Consider the following 19,201-nt stretch of genomic DNA (forward strand, 5'->3'; position numbering starts at 1 on the left):
AGATGAACCAATTCGCAGGAAGCGAACGAGGTTGATGTCTTGCCAATGGATGAATATGAGTAAAACACAATGTATGCAGTTTGCACGACTTGAAAAGTGTATAGCCTGAAAGTAGTTTGTGATGATGCATATTTCTAGAAGCACAAAGAGCAATGTTTCTTATTAAATAACAGTCCAAACGAATGTATTGAATGAATTTGAACAAATGTATTGATGAATTCTAAAGCCAAATATCAAAACTGATAAAATCACAATGTCCTGAGGGTGCCAATTTGAAGGGTTTTGTTGAAATTTGAAGATTTTTAAAACGCAAAGCCATGACTGGAAACCCAACTCAAGCCGATACAGTGAAGAGTGCCTGTGCAAGCAACAAGACTCCAGTTTCTGCTGCTAAAATTGCGAAGGATTCTGGAAAAAGTGTACATACCAATGGCAATGGATTCACCAATGGAAATGACTCGACTGTCGTAGCTTCAAAAAAGAATGGGCTTGAAACTGCCAGTGGAACTGCTGCTACAGATGGTAATGCATCAAGCAGTACAATGAATGCCATGTGTGCTATTTAGTTTTGAAATTGATTTGTTTAACCAACACTATTTCTTTAATTTGAGCAACCGTAGCTTCTCTACAAGTCAATGAGTCTGCAACTGCCCCAAAAGAAACAAAGCAAACGGATCCACCAACCATTCCTGTATCTCAGATGTTTCCCGACCATATTTATCCAGAAGGAGAGATTCAAGAGTACAAGGATGAGTTGAGTACTTTTAGCTTTTAAATCGCCCAGTTGTTGCGCTTCAGTGTTGGTTAATGTTAGTATTTTATCATTATATTTCCATTTGATAATAGCAATCTATGGAGGACAACCAGTGCTGAAGCTCGCGAGAAAGACCGCTTATACGAAGATATGCACAACGATTTGCGTCGTGCTGCAGAAGTGCATCGTCAAGTTCGTAGTTACGCTCAGAAAAAGATCAAACCAGGCATGTCTATGATTGAGATTTGTGAAATGATCGAGAATGGCACCCGTACACTGATTGAAGCAAACGGACTCAATGCTGGTATTGCATTTCCTACTGGCTGCTCTTTGAATCACTGTGCTGCTCATTACACTCCTAATGGCGGCGATGGTACTGTTCTCAAGTACGATGACGTGATGAAGATTGATTTTGGAACACACGTTGGAGGTATTTCATGCATTTTCATTAGCAATACGCTTTTTGTAGAGTTGTAAAACCTGCATCAGTCTTTAAACTATCGTATTTTGGCATGTTTTGCATTCTGTGCTTGATATCAAGGCCGTATTATCGATTGTGCGTTCACTATGGCATTCAATCCCAAGTTCAACCCGCTTCTGGAAGCCATCAAAGATTCTACCGACACCGGTATCAGAGAGGCTGGCATTGATGTCAGACTCTCTGATATTGGGGCTGCCATTCAAGAAGTTATGGAGTCCTATGAGGTGGAGATTGATGGGAAAACGTATCAAGGTGTGTTTAATACAATGACTCGATGATGACACTTTTCATTGCAATTGATCTACCGCCTTGGTTGTTGATTTTAATGAATGTACTGATTTTTTGATACTGGATGCTATGTATTTTCAAGTCAAACCAATTCAAAATCTCAATGGTCACTCTATTGGATCATATCAGATTCATGCTGGCAAAACGGTACCCATTGTCAAAAATGGCAACCAAACAAAAATGGAGGTATGTGGTCGAGTCAGTCATGGCTGTCTTTTTCTGACTAATACAGAGGTATCTAATTCGTATATTATTTTACAGGAAGGAGAGCTTTACGCCATCGAGACCTTTGGAAGCACAGGCCGTGGTTATGTTCACGAGGATATGGAATGCAGCCACTACATGAAAGAGTTTGATACTTCGTATATTCCACTTAGGTAGTTCATTGAATCTGAGTGATTTTTTTCATTTTTAAATCCGTACTTTAACAACAACTTGTTTTTTGGAATGCTTGAATAATGCTGGATTGACACTTCAACTTTAAATTGCCAGACTCCCGCGTGCAAAGCAGCTTTTGAACACAATTAACAAAAACTTTGGCACGTTGGCCTTTTGTCGTCGTTACTTGGATCGTATTGGTGAAACCAGATATCTGCTGGCTTTAAAAAATCTTGTAGATTCAGGAATTGTCAATCCTTACCCACCACTGTGTGACGTCAAAGGTTCTTATACTGCTCAGTACGAACACACTATCTTGCTACGATCCACATGCAAGGAAGTTCTTTCTCGTGGAGATGACTACTGAAAAAAACAATTGAACTCTACATTAAAGCTTTTTTTTAAATTTGTGTCGTTATATTGACTGACATGACTGAGAATAAAATGCAAGGTGATAGTGTACATGGGTAGTAGATTGGTTTACGTATGGAGTGTGATTGTTTAGGGTAGCAGGAGCAGTTACTGTTGCTACTATTAGCTTTGGTTTGGTATATATCCAGACAACATGCACTTTGGCTGCTTTTAATCTACACATTTGTTTTTGGAGTCGAATTACTGTTGTAGTTTGCTTGAATTACGTGAATTCTAATTTTCAGCGTTGCATATACTATTTTTACCATCAGCTCGCAGACTTGACCCTTTAATACATTCCAAAAATGATGAATTTGGGGGTGCAGCCCAAATCAGATGGTCGTAACCCCAATACAGTAACATGCTATATCTGTGGTCGTGACTTTGGTAGCAAATCCATCAGTATTCACGAACCAAAGTGTATGGAAAAGTTTGAAAAGACACAAGCCGCTTTACCCAAATCACAGCGCAAGCCAGTTCCAGTCAGACCCACAGTAGGAGTGCTACCGTCTCTGCCAAAAAAAAGTACTTTGGCAGGGTCGTCGCAGGTAGTGTCGAATCAAGCGGGGAACGCGCCTGGTATAGGAACAGTTCAGCAGAACGCAATGCAGTCGTATAATGATGCAGCGTATGCGACCTATTCTGAGCAAACCAGGTCACAATGCCCCAATTGCCCTCACAAGGTATAGTAGTGGCTGTATGCATACAGAATACAGCAGTTTGATGTTTTACACATGTTGATTATAGCTCAAGCCACTCGAATGGTATTCATCAGCTAATCTGATTTGGAATCGTATTTTTGTTTTAAAAGTTTGCACCTGATCGATTAGAAGTGCATCTTCGAAGCTGTAGACCAGGCGGACTTTTTTCCAAAAAACAACCAAAGAGTGAAAAGTCGGAAACAGATTGCCGTAAACCAGTAGAAAAAAAGCAATGTGATTCACGACCATCCAAGCAAGCAGTTGGATCCCAACCAGCAGGTGTAAAGACCAATACATCGGCGTACTGTTCGCAATGTGGGAATGCCTTTAGTGGTGCAGACCGATTCTGTTCATCGTGTGGAACCAAACGATAGCTATATGGAAATAAATCAGAGTCAAACATTGGCATATGCCAGATTGCAGCTCAAAACAAAAGGGATAAGAATGCAGACTATTTATTTATATTCCAACAATCTAATTTTGGCGCGTTTAATACACATTCTGATAGCATCAAGCAGATTGTTGCAGTATTTTAAAACGAGCGTTTGGTTTGTAAAACTGCACGATTGTTTTAGGTAACGTAGATTCTATAGGTAAAGCGGTTAGGTTTGTGTCGAAACAAGATTAGTAAGCAGCGTCGCTAACCAAATAAGGGACGCTGCTCTATATTTGAGAGGGTCAGCAGTTTAGCAAACTGATCGTATCGACAGGTTGGATTGTTGTCACGGTGCACAAGACACGATCGATGAATGATCCTGCTATCCAAATCAGCAAATGAACAATCACAGATATTTTCAAAACAACATCAAGCAAACAGCCAAGCAAGACCACACTTTTGTGTAGCTGAGTGAATTTTATGCAAGTATCACCCTAAACACATGATGCACTGGAAGTGAAGAGTGGGGTTGCAAACAGTTCCTTATTTTTATTTTTTCATGCAGTTTGTGGCTATTCTGTGATCTCCAAATAGCTGTAAAGGACAATGAAAAGCGGTTTGTTTCATTGATACAAAGTCGTACTGTTTAACTCGCTTGGATTCAACCAGGTGATAATAATATTAATCATGATGCAACATTTAATGTTGGCGGAGTTGAGTTGAAGTGATTCATCATGAACACTATGCAGCTACTAATAGCTACTTATCCAGACCAATTCTATTCGTATTCATTTAGGCATCATGACGACCACTGCTCTCGTAGATACTCAAGTACTGGGCTTACTGAAATCTCACTCTGGTACAAAGGCGGATTTATCAGCACAAACAGCTCATTCACCACAAATCAACAATGACATACGGCTGTTTGGCTGGATTGCTACAGCCAACATTCCATCCATCCTACATCCACTGGTTGCTGTTATGCGCCAATGCATCAATCCTCTAGTTGCTGATCCAAGGGATGCCATCTTTGTGTCGTACATGCTGTTTTACTTGTTCACCGCTATACCCTCTGCTTTATGGCTATTATTTGGTAGCTTTACTTGGATTCATGCTATTGCACATACGGTCTATTTGGCCGTATTCACTGCTCCGTTTATTCTGATGCTTCACTGTTTATGCCACCGTCGTATTGGGAACCCCAAAAACTCTCCTTGGCTAGATGCTATAGTCCACTACTTTCTGGCACCTTTTTTTGGAGAAACCTGGAACACCTTTTACTACCATCATGTGAAGCACCATCATGTAGAGGACAATGGACCAGAGGACTTGTCCTCTACCATTTGGTACGATAGAGACAATGCTCTGCATTTCCTAGCCTATTTTGCTCGCTTCTATCTATTTGTTGGCATGGAGCTTCCTTGGTATTTCTACAAAAAGGGCAGGTATTCGCAGGCATTCAACTGTCTTGTTGGGGAATATGGTACCATGCTAGGCTACTGTCTGTTTTACCTATACATTTGTCCCAACAATCCACTCGGAGTGACATTTGTATTTATTGTTCCATTGAATCTAGCCAGATACGGCATGATGTCAGGCAACTGGGCACAACATGCATTTATCGAGCCTACCGATCCAACCAACGACTACAAATCTGCCATTACATGTCTGGCTTCTTTCTACAACAAAAACTGTTTCAATGATGGATACCATACTTCGCATCATTTGAACCCGCTCAGAAGATGGGATGATCACCCACAAAACTTTGTCAGCACTGCAGAAAAGTATCGTAAGCAAACCACAGTTGTGTTTGAAGGACTAGATTTCCACGCAGTGTGGGTTGCGCTGATGTTTAAAAACTACTCGACACTGGCCAACCATTTTGTTCAGCTAGCCAACAAGGGTGACCCTGACTACATGACTAAGGAACAAATCATGGTGTATCTGGAAAGGAGGACAAAACGGCTTTCTAAAGAACAGATTGCCCAACACTATACTCTCAAGAAACAATAAGGCTTGAATCAATCATCAAAAATAAACGAGTTTATTTGACTAGGTTTTTGTAGTTTGGATTAAACAGCCTGTGTTATGATGAAACCATGTATACAGGCACAAAGGGTCAAGGGAGATGAATAACCGAGTCAACACAGATTAGAATATCGACCAACACGTAGTGGCGATAGGCTCACAGCAGCCCAACGGTTGCTTATCATGCACAACACGTCCCTGATCAAGCCATTGATAAGGTCGGAGGACCGACAAGCGACTTCCATTATTAATTAGTCAGGGTAGCCATAGCAGGATTATAGCCGACTGTGGATTGATCCGTCTTTCCCCATACTCTTACAGCAAGAGTCTATGCATTCATGTCTAAAGATCTGCCTTGTGAACTGAAGCTGCGTAAAGCTGCTAGTATTGTCGAGGGCAATGAGTCGATGGATAGTTATACTGCCAATGGCAATCCTGCAGTGATGCCATCCATCCAGTTGGATGGTCCCGGTTCTAGTCGTTTGCATATTTTTCATGATCCACAGCAACAACCGGGTAATTCAAGCCTCAAGTCTGCTCCTCCTCCTCCTCCTCCTCCTTCTCCTGGTCAGCTGCCTGAATTACATCGAAAATACACTGCTCGACCTACACTGGGTCGTCAAATCACTCGAGGTCCAACTTTTTACGGCGGAAGCATTAAAAGAAGTAGTTTTGAAGATGACAGTGACGACGACAGTGACGATGACAACAAACATTCCAATACCCAAGACAACGATCCTGGAAACCCCAATATAGATGATGAATTCGATGAATTGGATGAATTGGACGATAATGGAGAGTTTGAAGAAGAGTCTTTAAACTGTCTTTGGTTTAGAGATTTACCTACTATTGCTCGTTACTTGATCTTGGTTGTTTTTGGTTCCATCGTGATCCTTGGACCCGCTGTGTATCTGATCCTCAAAGACAAGACTCTACTTCCCAATCTGACTGATATTAAAATGAGCGAGTTGGAAAGACTTGGACAACTCCTGGCTTTGGCGCAGCTGGTGCGATTGTAAGTTGTGCAATGAATGGTGTCATACCCGTATCCAAGATAAAAAGTCTTGGATTTGATCCTTGTTGAGCGTGTCCTGTTTTTTTAGTTTAAAATACTAACATCGTGTATCCACTATGCTAATCTCACTTGCACTGTTAGTCTGCTGTGGCTGGCAGTAGCATGGAATCTTTTTATCGCAATTTGGTTTTTTGTCGGCCAACTTCCCTATCTCATTGAACGTCTATTTAAATGGATTTATGGCGATTGCAGTGAACAAGTGCGATCCAATCTGGACTATATCCCATCATTGCGCTTTGTCATTCACTTTGCCATTCTCTCCGTCTTTTCTGTTGCTTCCTATGCGGTGTTGTTCAAACAAATGTACGAGGTTTACTACTGGATGGCTGTATTTCAAGTACTATGCATGCTCATGGTGTTTTCCATACTGTTACTGGCCCAGCGTTTATCTGTACAGTCTATTGCAGTCAATTTTCATCATGTCGCCTACTCTGATCGTGTTGCGCAACTCAAGAAATACATTCGTGTATTGGACAAACTGCGCAAAAGTATCAAGGGCATTGGTTTGACAGATATCTTTGATTTAGACAAGATTGCTGGGAGTACAGGAAAAAATGCTGATAAATTCAAGCACAACACTTTTGAAGCTACAGACTCGCAAAATACATCCCCAGAACGTACCACCGACTCTGATCATCAGTCCAATTCAAGTCATAAGCACAACCTTGACCGATTTGGCAAACCAGAGCATCATCAATTTAGAAGTGATTCTCAATCTACTCAAAGTCATAGTCACTATAATGGATCCAGCCATAAATCTCCTCATTTGAACGGAGCTTCAGCTGGCCAAAGCCATATAGTTTCTGTCAGTTCTGGTAACCAGTTTAATCAAATGTTTGTCAAGGAAGATTTTGATGAAATCAACATGCTTCCACTTCAAAACTTGCAGTATGTAGAAAAAAAACATAATGCACGAACCCATCATGGCAACGTAAGTCATGCTCATTTAGAGTCGAGCAATGAAGAATACAATCAGCAGGACAAAATCATGCCAGTCAGTGGTTTAATGTCGAATCAGAGCGATAGGTTTAGATTAGATGGTTACATGAATCACGAGCCAAGCGCATTGCCTGCCCACATGTCATCCAAATCAAATGGGATTACTATTTTATCTCCTGATTCAAACCACCCCGATCTGCAGAAAACAAATTACAAGTCTGTGGCCGTTTCAGATCCAGATCGTATTTTACCACCACCCAAAACAGTGACTCGTTTGCAAAGTGTTTTTCGTATCAAAGATTCAAACCAGCCGGAGCATTTGAAGCCCCCATCAAAAAATAATGATACCGAGTCATCATCAGACCTTTTAGGAACCAAACTAAATCGTGGCAAAACCATTGCCGATTTCTTACATTCCATCACACGTAGCAAGTCACCCACCCTCCATCAACGTTTGACAGATGGTGGTTCTCCTTCTCAAAGGAATGTTGGTTCATTTGATCGAAAAATGTTGGGATCTATGCCAAATTCCCGGTTCACTACGCTGACTTCAACTGCGAAACGACGTGGTCGAACAGATTTACCGGAAAGCGAGCCTTCCCAGGGTAAACTTGCTGGTACATCTATGACTATTGGTGGACAGAAAAACTATAATCGATCAGATAGTATAGGCTTAATGAGCGACAAGCACGCCATCAAACTTGCACGCAAGCTTTTTGTTGCTCTAGGTGGAACATTGCCTTCACAAGCAGTGAATAATCCCGACTGCAAAACAGCTTTAACTGTTGATTGCTTTCGTCCTTATTTTTCTAGTGATACAGCAGCCAGAGAAGCATTTGATCTTTTTGATGCCGACTTCAACAAATCTCTGTCGCTTAAAGAAATGAAACAGGCGATCTTGCGAGTCTATCGTGAGCGTCGTAACTTGTTTGGCTCGCTACACGATCTATCACAGGCTCTTGGCAGATTAAATCAAATCTTGTATGGGTTTAGCTTTCTCTTGGCTGCACTGTTTTCACTGCCCATATATGGCATTCCTCTTACAGCAGTTCTTCCCTTTACGTCTATTCTTGTTGCGCTCAGTTTCATTTTTGGTGGTGCGGCAAAAACCACATTTGACTGCATTGTGTTTTTATTTGTCACGCATCCATATGACACAGGGGATCGAGTGATTATTGATAATGTTGGATTCAAGGTCATTGAATTAAATTTACTGACTACGGTTTTTGAAAACACGGATGGCCGTACAGTCTATGCACCCAATTGTATGTACCTTGTTTTGACTGAAATTTCTTGAGTGTGCCATGTTTGATGATTAAACTATTCTGTGCGACTATATAGCTGTTTTGTCTCAAAAAATGATTCATAATATTCGCAGATCTGGTGACCAGGTATGCCATTGGTTTTCTATTGAAATGTTGTCTGTTTGGTAGAATAGACCATGCAATACATCAAACCTGCAACGTTATCGTGTGTACTTACCTTTTTTTTAATTTCTTGGACTAGTCGGAAATGATAGAGCTTCAGTTTAGCTTTGATACACCTGAAGACGTTTTACGAGAAGTGCATGCACGCATGATCCAGTTTGTAAAATCCGAATCACGCGAATTTCTTCCTTCATGCGATATGTTTATTCACGATTTCGAAAACACGAATAGACTCAGGTGTAGTTTCAATATCAAGTACCGCGGAAATTGGCAAGACCCAACCAAAAGATGGTCACGACGCAACGCATTCATGTTTACTCTAAAACATCATCTGAAAGACCTTGAAGTGACTTACGCCATGCCTCCTATACCATTGAAAATGATTGATGAAAGCGAATCTGTTTTTTTTAAAAACATTAAAAAAAATATGTAGCTTGTGATTTAATTTTTTTGGTAGCTTGCAAGATTGAAAAGACTGGATGTACATCAAACTGTTTTGTAGCGAGCCACCACAATCTAATATGGCAAGACTTGGACCAACCGACTCATTTCAAGAGTCACCAAAATAAGAAAGTCCAAACATGTACAAAAATTGAATGATTTTTATTTCGCAAAGTATTAAACAATGTGAATTATTTGCATGATGATCCAGCAATGAATAAAATGTAAATCAAGTAAAAGGGATCCGACAGGAAAAATATACATAACCGGGCAGATGGAACAGTATGCACATTCGGTACTAGGACAATCACGATTATTCTGACTAGACAAAATTGAGAAAAACACAGGCTATGCTGGAAGAGATGAACAAAGGTGGTACGACTGTAGGGTTTCGGTAACATTGGATGAAGCAGTGGTAGATTAGGCCTTTATTCCTCTGCTGCCGAAAAGGTTTTGACGTATGTAGCAGCTGTTGCAGATACGGATCTGGATATAGAACTCAAAGACGACCCAGGCTGAGAAACAGATCGTTGCTCTGATTTGTATGACCCAAACGAAAACAGTCGTTTAACCACTGTCGAGGTTGACATTTTTGGTTTATTCTTGGATGATGTCGGCCAAGTATTTCGGGTGCCATTTGGAAGGCTTGTCAAAGAAAACAATGGATCCTCCAACACCAAATCAGCACATGCCGAGTCTTCTGCTGAAGGAGGAGGTGTTGAACATTGATGCTGGACATACATACATGACTTGGCAGATGGGTATTCAAACGAGGATGTGCTGCTAGATAGATGCTTATCCGATGATGCTCGATATGTATCATAAGCAGTGCTATAACGACTGTCCTTTTTTTCATCCGAGGTCCCACTTTCAGATGAAATGGAGGATGTATTCTGTGTTGATATTGAACCACGCGTTAAGCTTTCTGATCGACTCAAAGATTCCGACGACTCTTCGATTGCAGCCAGTTGCAAGATGGATGAATATGATGGCATTGATATTTCACGACGAGTTGGATAATGATTGAACATATTTCCAGTCATCTCCTCGCACCATTCCACAAACTCGTCCATTTCTCTGTAGCACATTTGACCAGATTTGCACGAGGTAGTGTAGTGACTTCCAGTATTGCTGCTATTGACACCCAGATTAAGGTCTCCGGTGCTTCTACGGATGCTTGTATCTGAAACACACTGATTTGCAAAACGCTTTCGATTTGTATGCAAGCGAGTATTGACAGTATCGACTGAATACCGCTGTGATGGGCGTGAATGTGAAATTGGGAGTTCTGATGCCAACATGCCAACAGGAACTCGACGTTTCAACTGAGATTGCCAAGGACTAGATAAACATAGATTAGGAGTGGAAGCAGCAGTTTTTGAGCCCAACATTTCCTGAATGGCAGCCGCTTTATCGTGAGAAAAGCCAATACTCTGTAGTCGCTTACTCATTTCTTGGGTAGTATCACCCTGGTCCATCCCATTGCATGAATGCTCAAAACAAGGATCGCAGCTACTGCCTGTACTATTATTACTATCACTTATACTAAGACTGTCGTCAGTGCCATGATGGCAGTCAGGACTCAACCCCACATCATCAGGATTCTGTTCTTGATGGAAATTGATTTGAAGCGGAGTTTCGATTGAATGCACAGACGACGAATCGCTTCTGTAAACCAAATGATCAATGCTTGAAACAGCATTTGTGGTGACCATTGATTCTGGATGACCAAACAGAACAGCACTGACAGTTGATGCATGAGTGATTGAATGCAAGGCTGACATGGGACTAGTGGTATTGGAGTAACATTCGGGTCCTTTTGCTTGAAGGAATCTCAACCCAACTTCCTGCAATGTGGTAGCAGATTGTGGAGAAGTGGCTTCCGTAGAGGTATCGGACATGCACAAGTCTTGAAATGGCGAGCAAACAGCCTGTGAATGCATTGCATCCATGACATCAGTAGTGTCGCTCATGGGCAACGATGGTTTGCGATACTGTTTCCAAGATGAACGTTCCTGACAGCAAGGTTCTGGAATGGGTATTTGAGAATGCTCTGGTTCGACTATGGATGGTGTAGTATGTTTTGGAATGGTCATGCCAGACGAGATCTCAGTCATGTTGCGAATAGATTCGAAACTAGCAGTTGAATTGGCACAGAGGTTGAATTAAAAGTCTTTAATAGAAGCAAATACAAGTGACTGATGGGTGGGTTGGCAAAAGCAGAGCGAGCAGGGCCTTATTCAAAGCTTGTATTTACTATTGATGCTATAAGCCAAGGGCTGATCATGAATGGACAGCATTGTTTGTTATGGAAGCTTCTGTCCATGTCAATCCACCCTAACCTAATCCACAACAGCTTATTACATGCGCAGCTATTATGGATCAACATCCAGTTATTGTAACAATGTCTTGCATATCCATCCTTAATCATTACATTCAACTCATTGTACTCTTTGCATGTCAATTGTAATGGACAGTTATCCATTACAACTCATTCAATTCCATCCATCTCTAGGAACAAGTGGGTCTACTCGATAAAATGGTATGGATTGTGGGGTTCATGATAGTCCTGTATCTGTCAAGGTTGACTACCAATGGCATAGTGGTACCAATTGATTTCGATTCAATAGTTTTCTTTATCCCCTCATATTCCCATTTCAATCTGTTGGCTTTACCTTTAGAACCCTTCAAACTTCAGGTTCTTCCACAATTACAGCCCTATTCAATAAAACACAAAGGGTGTCCAAGTACATGATAAACAGTCTTTTGATTCTCGCTAAATTTACTGGTCACCATTATCACATGAACTGCTGGGTAAAGTTTACTGGTCTCGACTCGTTTCTGTAAAAAAAAACTAAAAGGTCTTTGCACATCCTTGTCACTTGTGCAATCTTCAACTCCAACATTGGGTGATTGCCATGTACAGTTGCATTGCAAGATATGTGATCCTTGTTAAACTAGACTGCAACCGTATCTGTGATTACAGGAGTTTGGCAACAACCAAGTTCAATTTCTGTAATGAATGAATCTGGTGATCGTACAACCCATAATTATGTCAAATGAAGAAAAAGAGATTGTGTGCATCATATGATGGACGCTGTGTTTTAAAGAATTGAGAATGTCTAATGGAAAAGCGTAACGGATATCAACCATTGTTTACTCAAAAGCAAGAAATGATCACTGCAATATAAAGCGCTTTATTTTATTGAATGCGGCTGCAATATCCAGTAGATTCGATTCTCCAGTCCATAGTTGTAGAATTTATATTATAATTTCCTAAACTTGGTTTTATAGCTAGTGTTTATTTACCTTTCAATGGATCAAACTCGTTTACAATGTTTCGTCGTTGAGAAGACTGTGCGTTGGATGCTAGCACAGAAGTAGTGTTACTACGTAATCCATTATTATTTATGGTTCGTTGTGATGCTTGTGTAGAATACGGTGTAGATGCTGTCGGGACGGACCAATCCATCGAATTCCATCCTTGATTTGTCATAGCAGATGCTGATGCATTGGGACGAGGCGCTGAATTCAACTGTAATGCTGTGGATGCTAAAGAAGCTCCGGGATTCAACGATCCCGGCACATGGCTGCTTCCTTGGCTTATCATTTTATCCAATTTGGGTGTTTGTGCTTGAAACATAGCATCCCATTGCAAATAAGGTTACAGCATTGTCAGCTATCATTTGGACTACAATGTCATGAATTGCTCAAAAGTTTATCATAATCTACCTGAAACAGACTCTGCCTCTATTATCTTGAGCATCTCCTCTTTAACACGTAATGACAGTCTGTCAATTAGCGTCATAAACCTCATAAACTACGAAAGTGGGTTAGCTTACAGTACCAGCCATTTGGATCTTGAATATAAATATCCTTGGAAATGCTACACACGACATTTTTCCCATCTCAAATACCAGCGTATAGCATTCAAAATCTGTCTTACCTGTTGATTATTAAGACCTTTCTGTGTAGAGTTTCGCCAAAGCGACGGAATAAGAAAAAGAGCAATTGATTTACAATCTACTTTTGTAGATACACCTTCATACACAACCAACATGGCCATTGTGATCCCAACATCCTCGGATCGGTTACGCTCAAGCATAGGCAGCACACGGTCAATGATATCCAGCTAATTGTTGTCAAACAATTCAAATATTTATCCGAGTTAGTAAATCATATCTGGCTACACCACAAACATGACTCGAAAGTAAACAAGCCATTTTCAAAATCAACACTTGCCTTGTCAAGAATCTTGACCATGGCATGTACCGCAATCAAGCAATTGACTTTGGTCGAAATGGCTGTGGTTTTCTGAAAAGTTGTCTAAATAAAAGTGTGTTCAAATCAGTACAGATACAATGCGTGCAATATCTCAGTGGCTAGAAACACCAAGTCAATTTTGTAAAACTAATCAAAAACTGAACCTACTTCTAGTTTCGGCAAGACGATCTAAACGTAGAGACATGGCATCATATCGAAAACCAGTATCAAACATATCCCAAAATGATACAGATTAGCACATCATTCTTAAAGTCTGCCATTACAGTTTTGCATAAGATCAACTTCAAATCTCAAATATCATGCAGACCCTACTTACATTCCGAACACAATTCATATCAGTTTTTGATAAAATGTGTAATACTGACTTGACAGCTGCGTCTTGAGTTCCCAGGTGCTGCGATTCCATAGATCGTAAAACAAACTGTATAATCTCTACAAATGATTAAACATTCAATAGTAAACCAATACATTCAAATGGGTTCAGTAAAGTTGCATTAATAGTCTACACGCTTGCTTTGTTAAGTTGTCAAGCTTAAAATGCAGTTTTTTGAAATATTCAACACTAAATATAGACTTCCAAGCAAGAAGGATGTTTTCTAGTTTGTACCTGGAACAGCATCTTTTGATAGCTTGGACAAAAGAAGCTCGACTTTTGACAAAAGTAGCAAAGAACACTGGGGTGGATCTGTGACTTGAAACAGCGGCTTCAGAGCATGCAGAGTGATTGTCAGTGCATCTCCAGAAGCACGTTCCAAAATCCTAATAATCAAGGCAATTGTTTACAATAAACATGTCAGATTTCAATCTAGATTTACTCGTGATATTTGTACTTTGTGGTATAGTCTTCTCAAATGCATATTCATAACTATATGCACAACGACTCACCAAAATATGCTAGGTAAAACAAATGGTGCCTAATATGCAGAAACCCAAATTATCCAAACACGAGTAATATATAAATAACTGAGCAGCACATAAACCTATCTAGTTTCAAAACTGCAATCCGGTTTTTAAAACAAATCTTACAATTCCAATCGATTTAAGCTCGTTCAATAGCAATGAAAGTATCTAGAATACATGGATAAAATCAATCATCCCAAAAATAATGGCAATACAAAGGTATGGTCAGAAATGCATCAAAAAGCATTATACAGAAAAATGATTAAATGCTAAAACAGTTGTTGCTGTACAGTCCTACAGACAATACCATTGTAGCATCTCGACAAAAATAGTAAATCTACCTTGCGAGTAACAATTTTTTCTGGAAAACGTGGCAGTATCCCAGGAAGAGCCTTTAAAAATTTAGCCTTTTCTAACTCGGGTTTCTGTATAAGAGACTCAATATACTGCTCGTGGTAAAGCAGTTGTTTTTATAATGCCATTAAATATAAAAATAATTGTGTAAGCCATTGCATATCCATTTGTTTAAACTCACAAATAGCTAGTAGATCTAGAAATTTACCAGCAACAGTATTAGATTACCTCGAGAGTGCTCATGAGTACGTTTTCAAAGTAGTGGGAATTTTGAAATTGTTCCAGAGTAATGCGAGATTGTGGATTCATAGGAAGCATCGATATAGTGATACCTATTTTACACGAGGTATACCAAAGTCGTAGTTGCACAATAACTTTCAGCTTAATGCTTTAATTCAAATAATGCCAAGGTTGTTAAAATATTAAAACATACCCTCCAAGTCGGCAGAAACATTTCGAAGCTGTAGTGCACCTATCATCAACATTTCGTTTGCACGCTCCCTATATGTGAATGAATTTCCATTGCATTCAAACAGTGGACGTCCATTGTTGAAAAGTGCGTGAATGAGTATGCCAAGTGACCATACTAGTCAACAAAATAGTGTTAACATTAACCTATCAAGATCTGCCAACACAAAACGAGTACTATGCAACATATCCATTCAAGCAAATACAGTGGTAGATATGTGAATGCAAATCACTCGATAACAAACCATCAGATGCTGAACTACATTGCCCATTTAAAACAATTTCGGGTGCTATAAACGCCAGGTCAGGAGTACAGCAATTTGGCTGCTGGGCAGGATTGAATGCACTTTCAATTGTTGTTTCTTGAGATGGAATACTACCGCTAGGTATTGTTACAGCAAACTGAAACCCGGATATCTTCCAATCTCCCTATCGCCACGAGATTTAAAAACTACAATAAGTAAATTTGCAACAACAACTGTACATCTATGTATCTCAACTATATAATCTATAGTATGATACATGACAGTCAGAAACTAATTTAACTGACATGGCTACATACCATTGGATTGATCACGATTGCATCTGGACACAAATTCATCTATATGCAAAATAATGGATCAGTATATTTCAAACACCTAGTTTCTATCATGGAACGAGTCAGTTTTAATTCGGCTGACCCTACATGAATGATTCCGGCCGAGTGTAAAAATTGAAGTCCGTTTGCTATCTGCCGAAGACCTTTTTGGATCTGAACAACACATCAAAATGGTCAAAGTATAGTTTGTTAACAACCAGCTAATGGTAATAGAAATTTCTACTAAATTATAATAAATGCGCTATAAATCAGGGCTATTCATGTCTGTATAATATGCATTTCAACAATCACCTCTAATGAATCTAATTCATAGCCGGATTGAAGCGATTGTTGTTCACCAGATCGAGCCGATGATGAAAACACCAAAACATTGGACAATGTGTCAATAAGGGGCTCTGTAGCAAAAGCAAAGAGAGTGCGAAGTTCCTGCAGAGATTCTTGAACTTGGACGATGGAGGGATGCCGAAGTTTTGTCAAAAGTTGAACCTAAAGTTTCCAGCACGATTGTATAGATTCGTATTACACATCAGTTTCTGATCAAGCATATACTACACAGTCTATTTACATTGATTGTGAATCAAGCAACGAGTATAAATCATACAAACCTCTCGTTTAAATAGATTAGATATAATTGCCATTTCGTTTTTGACATTGGACTGTCGAGCCAATGGATTCCGTTTTTCAGCATCCGATCTATCAAAAGCCTAGTGTATCATTCATAAGAGGCGATGAGAACAAGTCCTACATGAAAATTCAATGACTGAATCCAGCCATCGTTTTGCTTTTGACAACCAGCATTTGTGCATGATTTGCAAAGCTATCGATATTCCAAATTCATTATCCATAAACTTGATTTAGAATGCAAAGTTCTTACCCAGACTGCACAGGGCTTTCCGTTGTTTTTGGATATTGCTTTTCGAATCAACCACAGTCGGTCCTAAATGAAAACAGAGCAAGTCAACATAAACTGAATAGATCGATATGGCTGCTATGCAAAAATGCATAAAGAATTGGCAAGTGTAGATTAAAGTAGCTGTACAAGTATGGGATTGCAACATCGACCCGACTGATGTGGGATCTAGCTTACCCTATCTGAGCTGCCAATCTAAACACATTCAAAATAATATTCATGAGCACATTCGTATTTTGCAGTTGTTCAAAGGTATATTATCAGTGGTGTATACGGTAGAGGTTCAAGTGTATGCAATGGAAACAGTCAAATGGCTGGTGTGGAGAACAGTGTTGATTAAAAATGCATGCGCTGTTGATATAACAAGATATTCAAAAAATGATTTATTTAATGAGCATGATGGTTCGAGCAGTGACTGGCTTACTTGTTCTTGTACTTCAAACTGGCCTGCCAATGCGTTTCCCATGTCAGATGCAGTGGCTTTGCACTAGGACAACGAGTTGATTAATCAATGGGTTACGACCGCATTCACGAAAATGAAACACTTTTGTATTTGTAGCCATTGCCTATATTTCGCTTTGGAATACAATGGTTGAATATCGGTTTAGTTCTGTTACTACACATTGACTGCATTGCGTGTTTAAACAACGTTCATCATATAATACAAACTATAGTTTGAAACTGAGATTATTCTGTTTTGATATAATCATATACTGCACGATCATCAGATTTATCATTGTAGTTTAGATATTGTTTTCTTGAACCAGAACGCGAATGTATGTGGTTCAAGAAAATAACAGTTGTGTCGTATCAAATGATAATTCCTGCAATGTTTAGCAGTGCTATCCTAAACTCAATCCATGTCGATACAATGGAATAGTTTCATGTAATAGAAAAATGACTTGTTTATTCCAAACGGTTTTGAAAAAACACATCAGAGGTTAGGCTGGCCCGAAAGGAAAAACCACTTGTCGATAGAGGAATCGATGGAAAGAGCAGCCTTGGGAGCACTTTTTGGCAGAGCAGAGTACTGAGCGTCGTCAGCATTAACCTTGTAGGGACTGTCGACCACCTCTGTATTCGCGACACATATGTTGTAATCGTCAGTCTTGCAAGGAGTCAGCTTGGCAACCAAACGCTTCCAGGCATCATTACACTCATGAATGACATCAAGAGCGTACTTTTTGTTTTTGGCCTCGCCCGAAAAGGCAAAGTTGTTTTCGGGCTTACCGTCAGGGATCTTGTAGATGCGGAACCATTCGTTTGTGGCACGCAGCAGACCAGGTAGATGTCGCTCAACATCTTCAATGTCGTTTAGCTTGTGTGCCAGAGGATCATTAACGTCAATGACGATCACCTTCCAATCGGTTTCACCCTCGTCAATCAAAGCCACAGTTCCAAGAACCTTGACCTGCTTAACCTGGCCAACATAACCGACCAGTTCACCAATCTCGCACACATCAACGGGATCCTGATCACCTTTGGCTTTGGTATCTGGATGAATGAAGTTGGGATCCTCCCAAGTCTGTGGGAAAGCACCATAGTTCCAGATGTATCCGTGGTGAGGAAAGCAGTTGCGAACAAAGCGGAGCTTGCCTTTTTTGGTATCTTGCAGAATAGGGTTAAAGAAGTGCTCCTTGGAGATCTCGAGTTTGGCGTTGGTCCAACGAGGGATCTCCACAACCATGTTGAGAACAGTTTTTTCAGCATTGGCATACAATGGAATGTCATGGAAAGGGGAGACTACTTTCTTGGTAGCGACATCCTCTACATTACAAGATGGATTCAATACAAGAACAAACGTAGTGGTGAGTTGACGATCCAAGCACAAATGATGAATAGTAGTTGATGCAAATGGAGGAGTGCATCCATACAGAAGCAGTACAAGATACATGCATTACATATTGTCATCTAGTATAAAGATTTGATCCAATACTTGAATGCATGTCAAACAGTTCAAGGCAGCAGATCGCTGATAACACTTTCCATCAACACATCCAATACTATATAGTTATACACCAATGATACAAGATCCACAACATTAGTTTGTCATGCACTACAATCGGACTATAGATGCAGTTTGATGCGAGACTTGATGATGATGGTTGCATCAATGCACACTCCATATAACAGCAATATAGATATCAAGCGTAATACTACCAATATAGACCCTGTATTCGAGACTATTGGGTGCGCCCACGACACGAGGTTGATAAGTAGAAGTCATGATGGAATAGTTTGAGGAAAAGCAAGTTAAAGGACGAATGCTTTGAGGACAGAAAGTCTTGAAGCGAGTGTTGATGGCGACGAAGGATTTGAGTAAAATTGTGCCGAGTGTTGAACTTGAGATTCACACGTTGGATTATTTAAATCGTTTAAACTGTCCGA

At 40.0% G+C, this 19,201-nt stretch overlaps 6 protein-coding genes across 6 annotated transcripts; 3 read left to right on the top strand and 3 right to left on the bottom strand.

The window, feature by feature from the left end:
• Window positions 1-321: 321 nt before the first annotated feature.
• BATDEDRAFT_36909 (methionine aminopeptidase) lies at window positions 322-3,404 on the top strand. The gene is made up of 7 exons (XM_006678545.1): window positions 322-522; window positions 621-753; window positions 847-1,184; window positions 1,296-1,487; window positions 1,606-1,709; window positions 1,785-1,900; window positions 2,016-3,404. Exons 2-7 carry the CDS (start codon window positions 701-703, stop codon window positions 2,266-2,268), a joined length of 1,056 nt encoding a protein of 351 aa, XP_006678608.1. The 5' UTR covers window positions 322-522; window positions 621-700; the 3' UTR covers window positions 2,269-3,404.
• Window positions 3,405-4,184: 780 nt separating this feature from the next.
• On the top strand, window positions 4,185-5,442 carry BATDEDRAFT_36910 (uncharacterized protein). Its single transcript, XM_006678546.1, has one exon. The coding sequence runs from the start codon at window positions 4,191-4,193 to the stop codon at window positions 5,400-5,402; it is 1,212 nt and encodes a 403-aa protein (XP_006678609.1). The 5' UTR covers window positions 4,185-4,190; the 3' UTR covers window positions 5,403-5,442.
• A 313-nt stretch (window positions 5,443-5,755) lies between these two features.
• Window positions 5,756-9,303, top strand: BATDEDRAFT_88006 (uncharacterized protein; the record flags this gene model as incomplete). The annotated part of the gene is made up of 4 exons (XM_006678592.1): window positions 5,756-6,432; window positions 6,574-8,696; window positions 8,773-8,822; window positions 8,938-9,303. 4 exons carry the CDS (start codon window positions 5,756-5,758, stop codon window positions 9,289-9,291), a joined length of 3,204 nt encoding a protein of 1,067 aa, XP_006678655.1. The 3' UTR covers window positions 9,292-9,303.
• A 424-nt stretch (window positions 9,304-9,727) lies between these two features.
• BATDEDRAFT_24478 (uncharacterized protein) lies at window positions 9,728-11,416 on the bottom strand (the record flags this gene model as incomplete). The annotated part of the gene is made up of 1 exon (XM_006678400.1): window positions 9,728-11,416. The coding sequence occupies one exon, from the start codon at window positions 11,414-11,416 to the stop codon at window positions 9,728-9,730; it is 1,689 nt and encodes a 562-aa protein (XP_006678463.1).
• Window positions 11,417-12,581: 1,165 nt separating this feature from the next.
• BATDEDRAFT_88007 (uncharacterized protein) lies at window positions 12,582-17,279 on the bottom strand (the record flags this gene model as incomplete). Its single annotated transcript, XM_006678692.1, has 20 exons — window positions 12,582-12,932; window positions 13,032-13,119; window positions 13,246-13,431; window positions 13,542-13,625; window positions 13,731-13,751; window positions 13,900-14,015; window positions 14,191-14,342; window positions 14,469-14,497; window positions 14,610-14,651; window positions 14,825-14,908; window positions 15,066-15,169; window positions 15,271-15,423; window positions 15,551-15,734; window positions 15,868-15,906; window positions 15,991-16,056; window positions 16,195-16,389; window positions 16,509-16,607; window positions 16,778-16,840; window positions 16,991-17,008; window positions 17,238-17,279. The coding sequence occupies 20 exons, from the start codon at window positions 17,277-17,279 to the stop codon at window positions 12,601-12,603; spliced, it is 2,097 nt and encodes a 698-aa protein (XP_006678755.1). The 3' UTR covers window positions 12,582-12,600.
• Window positions 17,280-17,696: 417 nt separating this feature from the next.
• On the bottom strand, window positions 17,697-19,140 carry BATDEDRAFT_34968 (inorganic diphosphatase IPP1). Its single transcript, XM_006678513.1, has 2 exons — window positions 18,974-19,140; window positions 17,697-18,580 (listed from the first exon to the last, which is right to left on the bottom strand). The coding sequence occupies exons 1-2, from the start codon at window positions 19,038-19,040 to the stop codon at window positions 17,748-17,750; spliced, it is 900 nt and encodes a 299-aa protein (XP_006678576.1). The 5' UTR covers window positions 19,041-19,140; the 3' UTR covers window positions 17,697-17,747.
• Between the last annotated feature and the right edge of the window lie 61 nt (window positions 19,141-19,201).

Source organism: Batrachochytrium dendrobatidis (assembly GCF_000203795.2).
Source record: "Batrachochytrium dendrobatidis JAM81 unplaced genomic scaffold BATDEscaffold_5, whole genome shotgun sequence".
NCBI classification, from domain to species: Eukaryota; Fungi; Chytridiomycota; class Chytridiomycetes; order Rhizophydiales; genus Batrachochytrium; species Batrachochytrium dendrobatidis.